The sequence below is a fragment of the Lissotriton vulgaris genome, chromosome 2_2, assembly GCF_964263255.1.
Source record: "Lissotriton vulgaris chromosome 2_2, aLisVul1.2, whole genome shotgun sequence".
Lineage (NCBI taxonomy): Eukaryota > Metazoa > Chordata > Amphibia > Caudata > Salamandridae > Lissotriton > Lissotriton vulgaris.
In genome coordinates, this window is record NC_141688.1 from 298,426,063 (window position 1) to 298,440,298 (window position 14,236).

The 14,236-nt window shown below is 42.3% G+C and overlaps 1 protein-coding gene across 1 annotated transcript in view; it reads left to right on the top strand.

Moving 5' to 3' along the window:
* The window catches only part of LOC147729340 (astacin-like metalloendopeptidase), a 173,144-nt gene that overhangs the window by 31,909 nt on the left and 126,999 nt on the right, over window positions 1-14,236 (top strand). The window contains exon 4 of the mRNA XM_086959830.1: window positions 1,444-1,557. Coding sequence (XP_086815956.1) covers window positions 1,444-1,557 — 114 coding nt within the window. The remainder of the gene's footprint in view (window positions 1-1,443; window positions 1,558-14,236) is intronic.

Sequence of the window (14,236 nt, forward strand, 5' to 3'; positions counted from 1 at the left end):
AAGGTTTTTTTTAAATGTTAATTTCTACCTATAACGTCCCTGAAACCTGTGGTTTTTTCAGTGAACTTCTAATTTTTTTTAAATGCTAATTTCTAACTATAATGTCCCTGAAACCTGTGGTTTTTTTTGGTGAATGTCTAAGCTTTTTTCGATGCTAATTTCTAACTATAAAGTCCCTGAAACCTGTGTTTTTTTCAGTGAATTTCTATGTTTTTTTTAACTAGCAGTTGTGTTTGCAGAGTGGTGGAGAAAGAGGGCTTGGCCTCCAACCAGTGCACAGGAGATTTGCTGCTTAGGACTTACAGGAGGTACCAGGAAGGATTCTTTGCCCCCAAGGTCCCTCAGAAGTAAAGTGGACTTCATCCCCCAACCAGTAGTGCGCCAGGAGGCGTGTTTGCAGAGTGGTGGGGAAAGGGGACCATGACCTCTGAAAACCTCTTACAATCCCAAAGTGTGGGACCTACTGGTGGTCACAGGAGGGGTAGCTGTTCCCCAAGGACGTACTTGGGGACCAACTACTCCTCCTATTACCTTCAGTAAGTCCAACACAGCAGGATTGCTGAGTTCTGATACCAGGCCATGTCCCCTTTGTCCACCACTCTGCAAATGCGCCTCCTAAAACTATGAGAGAGAGACAGGGTGAAAGAGAGGTGGGTGACAGAGTGAGGGGCAGAGAAGCAGGGATTGAGGGTGAGAGGAGAGGGGCAGAGAGAGATTCTAACAGTGTAAACACACAGTTGTAAACTTATTTGCACCATTATTGGGTTGCATTCTGAAAGAAATGCATTGAGATTCTAATAGGCTCAAATAAAGTATTCCTGCAGCATGCCACGTGCCTTTGGTCGAACCCATGACCGGTTCCTGCCCCCAGAATAAATCATCATTTTTATTAACCGAGAGAGCTTTAACCACCAGCCGATTCAACCTTAAACGTGCAGCTGTCTTAAGATTCAGATTGAACAGTCCTTTACTGTGAGCTTGAACCAAATGTAACCTTTCACAAGAGAGAGTTGTGCGGTGATCTCGATTCTTTCACGGTTGTTAAAGAGTGGGTCACACTAGTGATAATATGTACAGTGTGAAAGCACCTAGTTGGTATTTTTCTGTTTTATACACTTGTGAAGTGATTCCCTCTACACAATAAATGTCACATGCCCACCAGTACAACATTTTTTAACATGAATCCCCTTTGAGATTACTACCACGCGCTACTAATGTAGGCTAGGAAGACACAAACAGCACATTATTAAGTCAATCAGTAAACCAGAACATCATCCATATATCACAAAGCTGCATATGGACATGGACAGAAAGAATTATATCTGCATTTACATACAGGCCTTTTTGATTTCCATGTCCTAGACTAATATTCACAACAACTCACAGTGAGATGGTAAAAGTACACATATGTCAGGGATTAAGTATTACTCTATATGTTTGTATGTTCTACAGAATTAACAGAGGCTGTCTCATCGCTCCAGAAACTGGCAGAGGAGAAGAGTGCAGCAACAAACAGCGTAAAATACATCTCCACTCAAATCCTGGAATCCAACAAAGGTAAGAGAGGCAACACTGCATAAAAAGAAGAGTCCAAAACATGAACATTCCGAGTGAGTGGTGGAGAGTATTAGACATTGAAGGAAACTGGATTACTAGTTGAGGGAGGTGAAACACTACTCAAGCAGCAACCACAAATCTTCTCCGGTCGGTACACAAGCAAACCCCAAATTAACCTGTAATTAACCTTCTGGTAGCTTGGCACAACGTAGTCGGGCTTAACTTAGAGGCAATGTCTAAAGTACATATGCAGAACATGGACAGTAATAAAATGAAAACACAACACAAGAAAAATGTAATAAATTATTTAACACAAATCCCAATAGTAGAACCGGAGTTATGAAGTTTTGAAGATGCAGGTGAAAGTAATGCTTAAAAGCACAAATAGCCATCTGTGGTTATCAGGCCAACCATGATGGAGCGTGGGCCAGATACAGGGACCATATTAGTCCAGCTGAAAAATGTACCTCAAATCCTGGTTGCGGAGCGTTCCCCAACGCAGCAGCAGTCCCAAGAAGCAGTGAGGTCAGCGTCAATGAAGTGTCAAGGATGCATCTCTCAGTGGCCATTTTGTTGAGCTGTGAGACCTGCGAGGCCAGTTTGCATTGAGGCTGCATTGTGCTGCATCGGTTCCGACTAGCTGAGCAGCCTGTGATGCAGGTTTGCAACAAGGCTGCATCAGTTCCGATAAGGCACAGCGAAGAGCTATATCACGTTTACGTCACACTGCATTGGTTCTGGCGAGACAACATCTGGGTTGGTAGAGCACCTTTATCTCCACTTCCAAGGGTCCTGCACTTGTAGGGCACCACTAACAGCAGGCAGATTGCAGGTGTCGGTTTCAAGATTGTTGGAGTCTTTTCTGTCAATGAGGCTTTGATCAGGAGGCCAGCCAACTACCATCTGTGGTCACTCACGTGGTCTTTGGTTCATCATGCAGAACCAGTCCTTCCAACTCAGAGAGGGGAATAGTAGGCCTGAAGAGTAGTCCTTCTTGCAGCAGAGCAGCATATCGGTCTTTCTTCTGAGTTTTCCACAGGTCTAGAAGAAGTGTACTGAAATGTTGCGTATGGAGATCCACTACTTATACCTGGTGCACATTTGAAGTGGGAGAAGCTTCTAGAGCCTACCCCCTACAGATGTGTCTGGAATTTTCTGCATGTCTGCCCTTGCCCCAGCTCGTGGGGGGGCCCTAGTATATAAATGCTTTTTGAGTGTGCAGAGGCAGATCCTGTGTGATGTGCAAGTCTGGCAGGTGACAGCTACTTGCCCTCATCCCAAGAGAAATGGCTAATTCTGCAATCCTCTTTTGTTTCACTGTCTGGGAGTAATGCACAAAGTCCAACTGCCAGCTATACCCAGTCATGTGACCCAGGTTACAGGCTGCACGCACCAAATGGTTGGACAAAAAAATATCAACTTTCTAAAAGTGGCATTTTCAGAATTGTCACTTAAAATCTAACTTTACCATCAAAAACGTTTTAAATGACAATTTTTTAGAGACCAAACTCGTCCAGATTCCTACCTGCCCCGGACTGAAAGTCATCACTTATTAAATGTAATACGGTTTCCCAGTACCATCCTATGGGGAGGTAGGCCTCGCAGGAGTGAAAAAGGAAGTTAAGAGTTTACAACCTATTGGAGTGTTGATATGTGGCGATAGGGCGCATGTACCTATATCCAACCAACCTACTATATACGAGATAGGGCTAGGTGAAGCTGCTAAGGGTATACTGCTGCAAAATTTTGGAGCCTAGCTATTACAAAAGGACACGCTTCAAAGTATTGATTGCTGCGTGCTCTATCTGGCGGAAGATTAGGAAAAAATTAAATATTCCGAATTTGAATTTCTATACGCCATTTAAAAGTAGTAGATTGTTTCCTAGTATATTTCAAGACCATGTAATGCCTGGCTGGCGAAGGAAGGGTGTCTATATGCTGGGCGACCTGGTAGAAGATGGGCAAATCTTAGTATACAGAGATATTAGGAATAAATATAAACTACCCCGCGTGATTTTGTTAAATATTTACAAATACAAAGCTTTGTGCACAAACAACTGAAGACCTCATCAGTTATACTTGATAAGTTACCAATTATCGAGATGATTCTGAAAAGAAGTAGAATAGGGGCACTTTATCAATATATAGTGTCAACTTTTCCGGACGACTTGTTAGTACAAAGTGCCAAGTGGGAAACCAAATTAGGTCGGACAGGTATTGACTTAGCCCTGGTAATGGAATTTGCTAGTAAGGTCATTGCATCAGGTTCATTGAAGACACAAAGCTATATGGCCATGTTAGACCTGTACTATACACCAATGAAGATCGCAAAATGGGGTGCTAGTAGGGGCATCACTTGTGCTTGCTGCAATTCATCGACCGCAGACATAATACATATGTTCTATGCCTGCCCAGTATTAGTAGGGTTTTTTGATGATATTGAGCATTTTATCAATTCCATACTCAAGATAAGTTGCTTAGTGACTCCTGCATTAGTAATATTCGGGGTTGACGTGGGCAATAGCTCAGCTGGTACCCATTCATTCTACAAATCTGCTCTGTTATTCATTGCTATGTCTCAGGCACGTCTGTGTATCACTTCTCAGTGGTTATCTGCTGAAGCCCTGACATTTGCACAATGGCGAGCAAGACTGCTAGCCCTCCATCGGCTAGAATTTTCTGTGTTTTCGGGCAAAGGGGCGAGGAGCCGGTTATTAGCAACTACAATCTGGGCACCTGTGGCTGAATGGGTTGGCTAAAGATTCATTTTGTTACGGGGTATTGATTGATGTGTGTCTTTTTACTTTAGGATTATTGTTTATTATCCCCTTGTCGATATCGATTTTTATGTTCTAAACCGCCACTTTAGTGCTTATCATCAGATTATCTACACGGATGTGCAAAGCTATCTTTTAGTAATGTTTGTTTTCTTTTTATGTCTAAAACCAACTCTGCAATGTGTATTGTAATGTGTTTCTTTTTTCGTTTATTGCAAATAAAAAAAAAAAAAAAAAAGGAAGTTAAGAGTTTTTCACTTCCAAGACATGAAACACTTAAAAGTACATGCCCAACTTTTAAATACACTGCACTCTGCCCCGTGGGCTGTTTACATCCTAACCTAGAGGAGACATAAGTGTATTAAAAAGGAATGTTTATTTTCCACGGTCGAAATGGCTACTGGAAACTGTACAAACAGGCTGCAGTGGCAGGCCTGAGGCATGTTTCAAAGGCTACTAAAGTGGGTGGCATAATTCGTGCTGCAGGCCCACTAGTAGCATTTAAGTTACAGGTCCCAGGTACATGTAGTACCACTATACTAGGGATATACAGGTAAAATAAATGTGTCAATAGGTTGTTAGCCAATGCTACCAATTTTTAGGGAGAAATCACCAGCACTTTAGCACTGGTTAGCAATGGTAAAGTGTGCAGAGTCCTAAAGCCAGCACAAATGAAGTCAATAGAACCAGGAAGATTAAAGGCAAAAGGTTCAGGAAAAACACGCTAAGGATGTCAGGTCTAACAGATATGTGGAGAGGCATTCAGATGTGGGTGTGAGATGGCAAGTTTTTGCGTTTAAATGCAGGTGCGACATTTGATGGCGCTGATGTGACCATCTACACAACTCATTGACAGTAAGGGAAAAATGGCTAAAAGGCCCCAATTTTCAGGACAGCATCTGAGTGTGCATCCTAGGCCATTGATCCTTGAATGAGGGGGTCACAGAGATCAGATGTGTGCTTGTCCTATTGACTGAAGCTGCTGGATTTGAAACTTTCGAAATAGCTTGGAATCCTTGCACTTTTGATTCTGGGCAAATCACTTATTCTCCTCGTGCCTTTAGGCAAAAATAAAAATGGAATCTAAGCTTATGTAATGTAATCTGATGAACGCAAAAAATAATAGATAATCTAAAGCATCCCAGATGTATTTTCTTATATGAGGTCGCCAATGATAGGCAGATAAGCAAAGAGTCTCTTACTTTTCAGGCTGCATTGTCCCTTTCCCATCCCTGTCAGCTATGTGATAAAAAATGTCAGTAAAAGCAAGGCTTTCAAGAGGGTGTTCCCATTAAGATGGAAAAGGGATTTATACTTTTTGGAGTGTTATATACGTTTTTACAGCAAGTGACCCCATTAAAAGCACCGAAGGCTTTTTTTCATGGCAGACAGGTGACTAAAAGTAGCAAGCATCGAAAAGCCAATAGGTTTCTCCTTTGTGATCTACTGGCCTTGCCAATGGTTTATAGTCATGCTGCACTGATGCCCAAATGCAACCCCCACCAGCCTGTGAATGGAGCCATACACCGGCTGGTGTGGAGGTAGCATCGTAAAACGGTGGGCGGTGCCTGTTAGGCACCACCGACATATTGTTGATGCAGGGTGAGTCTGGCAGACAATCGTAACGATTGCCTGTGGGGACCCGTGGCAGACAGAATGCGTCCGCCAGCACACCTCCCGCCATTGTAATTTGAAGTGCTTTACGATGGCGGTAATCAGCCCCATAGTTTTGCAGAAGGCGCATGTTGAAACGGGGCAGCTCCTCCACTGTGGCGGAGAAGCGTCAGCCCTCATGCCAGCACCCACAAAAATGTGAAGAATAAAACGATAATAAAACTAATTTAAAACCTATTTTATTATCAATTTATTTGTATTGTACCAAGTATTGGGGCAGGCCAATGTGATGACATGCACTGAGGGGGAGTGGCAGATGCACTGTCTTCACTGCGCATGCCGGCCGTCTCAGGCCAGCCAAAGCCACATGTGCAATGAAGCTCTCTCTAATACCAGCTGCATTGCTGGGTTTGAGAGAGCATGCACAGGCCCCCAGTTTGTCCAGGAGCACATATCATCAGGCCAATCCTGAAGCAGCTCTTATTCATTAGAGCAGCTTCAGAATTGCCCTCAGTGCAGTCTGGGAGCCTGTGCTTGTCTGTAGTGGAAAGGAGTGGAGCAGAAGAGCGCGACACGACACTGAAGAGCGGCAGCTGCAGGTAAGTCTTTTTTTTTTTCTCCCTCGTCTCACATCCACTCCGCTCCCCCCGCCTCACCCCATTTGCCTAAGATGAGCCACTCTTGAAATTGAAGCAGTGTTTTGATGAGCAATATGCTGCGGCCTAAGCAAAAAAAATGCACAATAAGTAAGTAATGCATATGAACAAAACTCCTTTGCCTGTTGGCAGCAAGTCTAACTGTCTTTCCTAAGAGAAAAATTTATGATTCTCAGGTAGATGGCTAAAAAATGTTGGCACAGCACCACAAGGAATAAAGCCTTTACAATGTTGTTTTTACCATGCTGTGCCTTAAAAACAAATCCTTTACCATGCCTTCACCACACACACCTTTACTACACATATGGCTTTACCCCGCAAGGTAAGTACATTTAGGATAAGTATATATGTGTATGTTAAAGAGTGTTGGGAGCCACTCTGTAGTTATAGTTAGGATTCCCACAGGTAGGAATTCCTTGGATTTAAGACCGCTAATAACTTTGCACCGGTTTCGACAAATCTCCTAAAGACCTTGCAGACCTATAGTTTTTATTTACACAGGCGGATAATGCAAAATTTTGGCGTAACTAGGTAAGGGGTTGGAAAGCAAAAGGGGGGGGGCGGCAAAAATCTGTTTGTTCACCAATTCATTTTCTATAGACTTTGTACTCACACGTAGCGGCCAAACAGTCAGTCAGAGTTCCATGAAATTTGGTGGGATTAAATATTATGGTGTGCAGAGGATACTTTTTGGTAAGTAGGGTAAGTGTTGTTAAAGTTATAAGTGATTAAAACCTAATGAAATATCACAAAATTTCTAAACATTACTACCATAAATGAAGATGACAAGGCATTATGTGCTTGGTTAATGACTGCCTTTACAAAATTTAAATTAAACCATACTCGATACTTTTATCAATCCTAATTCATTACAATGTGCTACATGTGCATACAAGTTAACTCCGTCCATTGCACAACATATATCACATAATCCGGTCAAAGCTGAAGGAAATAATAATATTCTATGCGCGCTTATCAATGCGAGATCCCTATCCAAACACAAAGATGACATCTATGAACTACTAACCAGCAAAAATATAGACATCTTCTTTGTCACAGAAACCTGGGCAGATCAAGCGTCCGGCCCAGATTTCCGCTCTGCCATTCCTGAAGGATATTTGGTAGTTAGACAGGACAGACCCTCAGATAAAAGAGGAGGTGGAATAGCTGTTATTTATAGAAAACATTTTACTCTTAGGACATAACCTCTAAATATTGGAGCCGCAGAAGTACTAACCTTTTCCTTTGCGCTTTCCCTGGCACAATCCTTTAATGGTGCATTTCTTTATCGCCCACCCACCTCTCGAACCATTTTTTTTAACAGTCCTTAATCTCTTGTTAGAGCCAGTAGCAACAAACCCGAATTATACCATCTTAGGTGATTTTAATTTTCACTTAGAAAATACTTCCGATAGGGATACCTCTGTTCTAATTACTGACTTGTCATCGGCTGGCCTGAATCTATTGAGCAAAGTTCCCACCCATCAAGCAGGCCATACCCTTGACGGCATATTCTCCAATGATCCAAATATTCAGCCACCACAAGTAGAACCATTAATGTGGACCGATCATGCTGTAGTACTATTTACCATTAAAACTATAAAGGATAAAAATCCACATACTGTACACCGCTCGCAGGTCCACTTTCGAGATTGGAAGAACTAAGTGCCACCCAATCAGATAATACAACACACCCTTACATGACTGCTGAAAACTACAACACATGGCTTAACAATGCCTTTACTCAACTAGTTCCCCCAAAAAGGATGATGCCCAATCGAAATAAACCGTCCGCCCCTTGGTTCTCTGAATTGCTAAGACTCGAAAGGCAGCGTTGCAGAAACCTAGAAAGGAGATGGCGCAAAGACTACGATAACAATTCTAAAGAAACATATAAACAAGCAATGGCTGCTTACAAAAAACTGCGAGCTGTAGAAAAACAGAGATTCTATCTTGAGCAAATAGAGTCAGCCAAAAATTCAACCAAACAGCTTTATCAGGTAGTCTCAAAATTATCCACCCCACCAGTCTGTTCTACTGCTGAACCATCCCAAAATTTGTGCAATAGTTTAGCAGCTTTTTTTGAGCACAAAGTTAATGACATCTTTTCAAACTTCTCAGCCCAAGTCAACATGGATTTTGTTAGCTCCAATGAGGATGCCACCCCTATTTCTACCACCCTTGAAAATTTCTGTTCAACATCTCTCAATCAAATAACAAACCTTATTACAATAACTAAATCAGGATCACCATTAGACCCATGTCCTCCTCAGATATTTAAGTCAGTTTCTAATTTAATAGCACCTGTGCTAACAGAAATTTGCAACAATATGTTTTCTTCGGGACACTACCCCTCAATCTGGAAGAAGGCCATAATTAAACCCCTTATAAAAAAAAACAACCTGGACCCGGCTGAGCCGAAAATTTACCGACCAATTGCATCGCTCCCTTTCCCTACTAAAATAATCGAAAAGATCATGAACAGCCAATTAACTAATTACATCGACTAGAACAATCTTCTCGATGACACACAATTTGGCTTTAGAAAGGGCCATGGGACGGAGACAGCATTAATAAAAGCGGCAGATGAAGTCAGAGAGATTATGGACCAGGGAGGTGCAGCAGTGCTCATCCTGCTGGACTTATCTGCTGCCTTCGACACGGTTGATCACAACATCTTGATCAACCGTATAGGCAAACTGGGCATCATAGACAAAGCCAAATCTCTTCTGGCTTCCTTTCTGTCAGACCGCTCCCAAATTGTTAAACTGGGTAACTTCTACTCTCCTGTCTTCTCACTACCGTGCGGTGATTCCCAGGGCTCCTCGCTGAGTCCAACACTATTTAACATCTATGTGTCGGACTTGGCGAGGGTAATTAAGTCTTATGGAATGAGGTTAACATCGTCCGCCGATGACACGCAGTTGATATTAGCCATCCATAACAATGGAGAAGCAGTAGCAGCAAATTTTCAAGATGGAATGATGGCAATCAGTACGTGGATGGACCATAATTGTATAAAGTTGAATTCGGAAAAGACCGAGGTCCTGCTCTTTGGCCGGTTGACTCCATCTTGGTCTCCCACTTGGTGGCCGACAGATCTGGGCTCTCCCCCAACTCCAGTAAAAAAGGTCAGAAATCTAGGGGTTTTATTTGATGAGAAGCTGTCGTTCATGAGTCACGCAAACTCAGTGGTCTCGTCATCCTTCTATACCCTCCGAATGATTAGGAAACTCCTGCAGTTTCCCGCGCTGTATGCAGGCAAGACCCTTATGTGCACGTTAGTACTATCTAAAATGGACTACTGCAACGGACTATTGCTAAACGCTCAGGAGCGAGTCATGAGTAAGATGCAGTTAATCCAAAACGCTGCTGCTAGAATTCTGACAAGGACACCTAGATTTGTATCAATTTCCCCTATTGTTCGACAACTACACTGGCTTCCATTTCGAAGCCGTACAAAATTCAAGGCTTTGTGCGTCACATATAAGGCTATGAATAATATAGGGCCGCATTACCTGAAAAAAGCCTTATGCACATACATGCCAACAGGAACTCTGCGTTCTTCTTCAGCTCATCTACTGCCAGTCCCCCGTACGAAAAAGGTAAACTGGGGAGACAGGCGCTTCATTGTCGCTGTCTCTAGACTGTGGGACACACTTCCTTTCCACATAAAAAAGAGCCCTTCACTGTTGACATTTTGTAAGCATCTGAAACTTGGCTATTTGATCAAGCTTAGGCTACCTTTCTCTCAGCACGAATCTCTCCTCAATAGCGCCGAGACACCTAAGGGTATTTGTGCGCTCAATAAATTGCAAAAATAAATAAATAAATAAATAAATAAATTTCTTAAGCACACTTTGGCTGTGTTCCGGGTTAAGGACTGAGACCTAGGTGAGTAGTAGGTTTTATATTATATTAAAGTATGAAAAACTACTTATGCTTATATATATATATATATATATATATATATATATATATATATATATATATATATATATATATATATATATATATATATATGCACGAAGACTCCACACACCACTTCCGAGTCAGACCAAAGGTCAAGTCGGCGCAGGAACAGAGGAGACGGACCAACGGATGCGCTTCACAGGTTCTTTTATTGCATAATAGTCGGTAGCAAGAGGGCACTACGCGTTTCGGGCTTCAAAAGCCCAACGTTCACATGCAAGTGAGCCAGTTAGAATTTTTTAATTTTATAATGCAGTGCGACATAATTAGCCCGCCCTGTCACGTGATGTCAAAGTCTCATAGACATGAAAGACATACTTATCCTATATATCGGAGTGTGTTGTTACATACAGATTTTTTACATTATTGCAAACAATGTATATTTTAAAAAACATTCTTTAAGGCAACATACCATGAAAAATATAACATAATGCAATAGTAATACTATATCATCCCACAGACATAGTTGATAGGAATTTCATATTTTCAGGACAAATCCATTAAAAAAAGACCGTACATTTCATATGTATAGAATATATAAAGTGACTGGCGGACTAATGTCTAAGTGTGAATATATATAAATTTGACTGGTTCTGAGCCTGCGTCAAGTGGAGTATATTTAAAGTGCGTAAGGGAATAAGGAAAATGGAAATAAAGTGCTGAACCAACATATTGCACAAAAGTACCTTGTGTATTCGATGCATAAATGCAGTTTAACAGTTAGAGATAGGACAGTATCCTTTACTATATCTCATATAAAACACTGTAAAAACATTCGATACTGGTATTAAAACTACAATATGTAAAATTCTTTATGACTAAAAACACCCAGTGTAAAAAAGTGCTAATCAGATAAAATTTAGTAGTAAAAGGTGTATACAAAATATTAAATAGTAGTCAGTGTATATTTACAAAATTGGAAGAGGCAAGGAGCTATCTGTTTTGATGAAAAGGAGGCCAACAAGGAACTTGACTGGCCAACTGTCTAGCTAATCAGACAAGTCCTATCCTAGGTCATGTTAGAAAAAGATATGTATATATGTGCACACACACACAATCACCTGTATATTCATTTGGTCCACTAGGTAACAGGGAACCTGACTACCTAGGGGAAGTTGCATCCAGAGCTGATACTTTTTTCACAGAGACTCCATGTTTGCATCATAAACCATCTCATAAGAAGTGACGAAGATCCTCTGTGATGTTAAGCCCGTTAGGCCACTTACTGTCATATTCGAGAATCATTCGTGACTCCAATTGTCGGAGTCTTAGCTCCCGATTACCTCCTCTTCTTGATTTGGGTACTGAGGCCACAACATAGTATGACAGACAATTAATGTCTTTGTTGTGCAAGCTCAAAAAATGGCGGGCGACTGGGTAAGCAGGATCTGAGTGTAAAATGGCCCCAATATGCTGTAAAATTCTAACATGTACCGGTTGAATAGTGCTGCCTACATAATTGAGGCCACAGGTACATGTCAGTACGTATACAGCATATTCTGTTTTACATGTGTATTGGCCTTTAATAGGAAACTCAGTGTCGCTGAAGGGAGTTTTGTAGTGTGTCTTATTTATTCCGAAATTACAAGCTCTACACGTAGAGCATTTTCGGAATCCCTCCTTAATTAGCCAATTGGGTTTCAGTTTGAGCTCAGGGCTGCTTTGATCTAGCACAGCCCCCATACTCAGTGCCCGACGAAAGGTAACCAAGGGTTTGTCGGGAAGCATGTTACCCAAGACATTGTCAGTTAGCACAGTGGGCCAATGATGGTTGAACATTTGTCTTATTTTGTTATGTTGGCTGCTATAGTTTGTGATAAATCTGGGACATTCTTGTTTGATGATATCCAATGTTTCATCAGGCAATTCAATATTGTCAGAGGCTTGCCTTAACAAACTCGCCCGTGTTCTACTCTGTGATTTAACTAGAGCTAGATTAAACATTTTTTCTGTATACTATTATAAAGGAAGAACTTTGCACCTTTGAGGCGTGTAAACTCGGGAACCACAGCGCCAATCCACACACCCGATACAACGTTGTAATCGTCAGGGTGTGCAGATGGTCATAGGCTATATAAACGTAATAAATATACGTTATTTAAAAAATTTACCGACAAAAAAAAAATGTCACTTGGAAGAAGCGCCGGCCGTGATGTGCGTGCCCGACGTGAGGAGCGGTGTCCAGGAGCGCGAGGAGGACCGGCGGACAAGGCGCGGGGGGAGCGGTGAGGAGCGGCGGACAGGCAGTGAGGAGCGGTGGACAGGCAGGGAGGAGCGGTGAACGGCGGATGAGGTAGGTTATTTATTTATTTATTTAGGAGCGATGAGCAGCGGAAAAATGAAGCAAAAATGAAAATCGTGAGCAAGAGGAAGCAAACAGAGCATTATAAAAGTGAGCCAAACAGTGCATTAAAGGATGAAAAAGTTACGTGTGCAGGTTACAAAAGCGTAGAAAGTAAACATAGAGGTATAGGAGGAAAAAGTGACGTGTGCAGGTAGTAAGAGGAAGAAAACAGAGCATTAAAAAAGTGAGCCAAACGGTGCATTACAGGAGGAAAATGTTACGCTTGCAGGGTACAAAAGGGTAGAAAGTAAACATAGAGGTATAGGAGGAAAAAGTGACGTGTGCAGGTAGCAAGAGGAAGCAAACGGAGCATTAAAAAAGCGAGCCAAACAGTGCATTACACGAGGAAAAAGTTACGTGTGCAGGTTACAAAAGCATACAAAGTAAACATAGAGGTAAAATACTGCAATATATGGAGGAAGGCTCCGGGGACCCACGGACAACGTCGGGGCGGGCGGGGGCCCTGAAGCCTAATTGCTCCCGGACAACGTCAGGGACGGGCTGCTAGTATATATATATATGTATTACCTACTGGCGGTCGCCAGTAGGTAGTTATAGTTAGGATTGGCTACCATAGGAAATCCGCAACAATCTAATGAGAATAACTCTCGCGACGGTTGAGGAATTTGTGTGTAATTTTCCCAAAATTTTGGCCAGCTCCGCTCCGATCCTTTCGAAGTTTCGGGGGGATTCGTGAAGTGGGGGCTGAGAAAAAAGGGGGGTTCCAAAACGTTTTCCCCATGTTAATTTCCATTGGACGGTCTGACAAGTCTACAGCCCGAACCTCTGAATGGAATTACGCCAAACTTGGCAAAATTGTAGGGACTGGTACGCAGATGTGCCTTTGCTATATTTGGTTGAAATTGCTCCAGTGGTTTTTATGAAAATTAACTTCCAAAACACATATATCTATAGGCCGCTCCGAGCGCTCACCGGTGTGCGTACCGTGGAGCGCACCCGGCACGCTATGGAGTGCGCGTGCGGAAAGCTGATTGGCTGTCGGGTGTCTGTCAACATTCTAAACAGTCCGGAGAGTCCGCCATCTTGTGTCTCAGTAGAATCGAGACTCAAGAGGTGAAAAAGAAAGGGGGAAATAATTAAAAGGAGGCAGAGTAGACACCCCCTGACCCCCTAGGTTTTCACGGGGTAAGCACTGGGTACGCTCTCCGGTTCGCGCACCCTGAGCCCACCAAGAGGAAAAGCAGTGTAAAAAATAGAGTAAAAAAATAAAGTACAGTGTTTAGAGGAAAGTGATGCATTGCTGGAGTGTGTCACAAAAATGATGCAACTCCAGCAATGTATCCTTTCAAATGGGA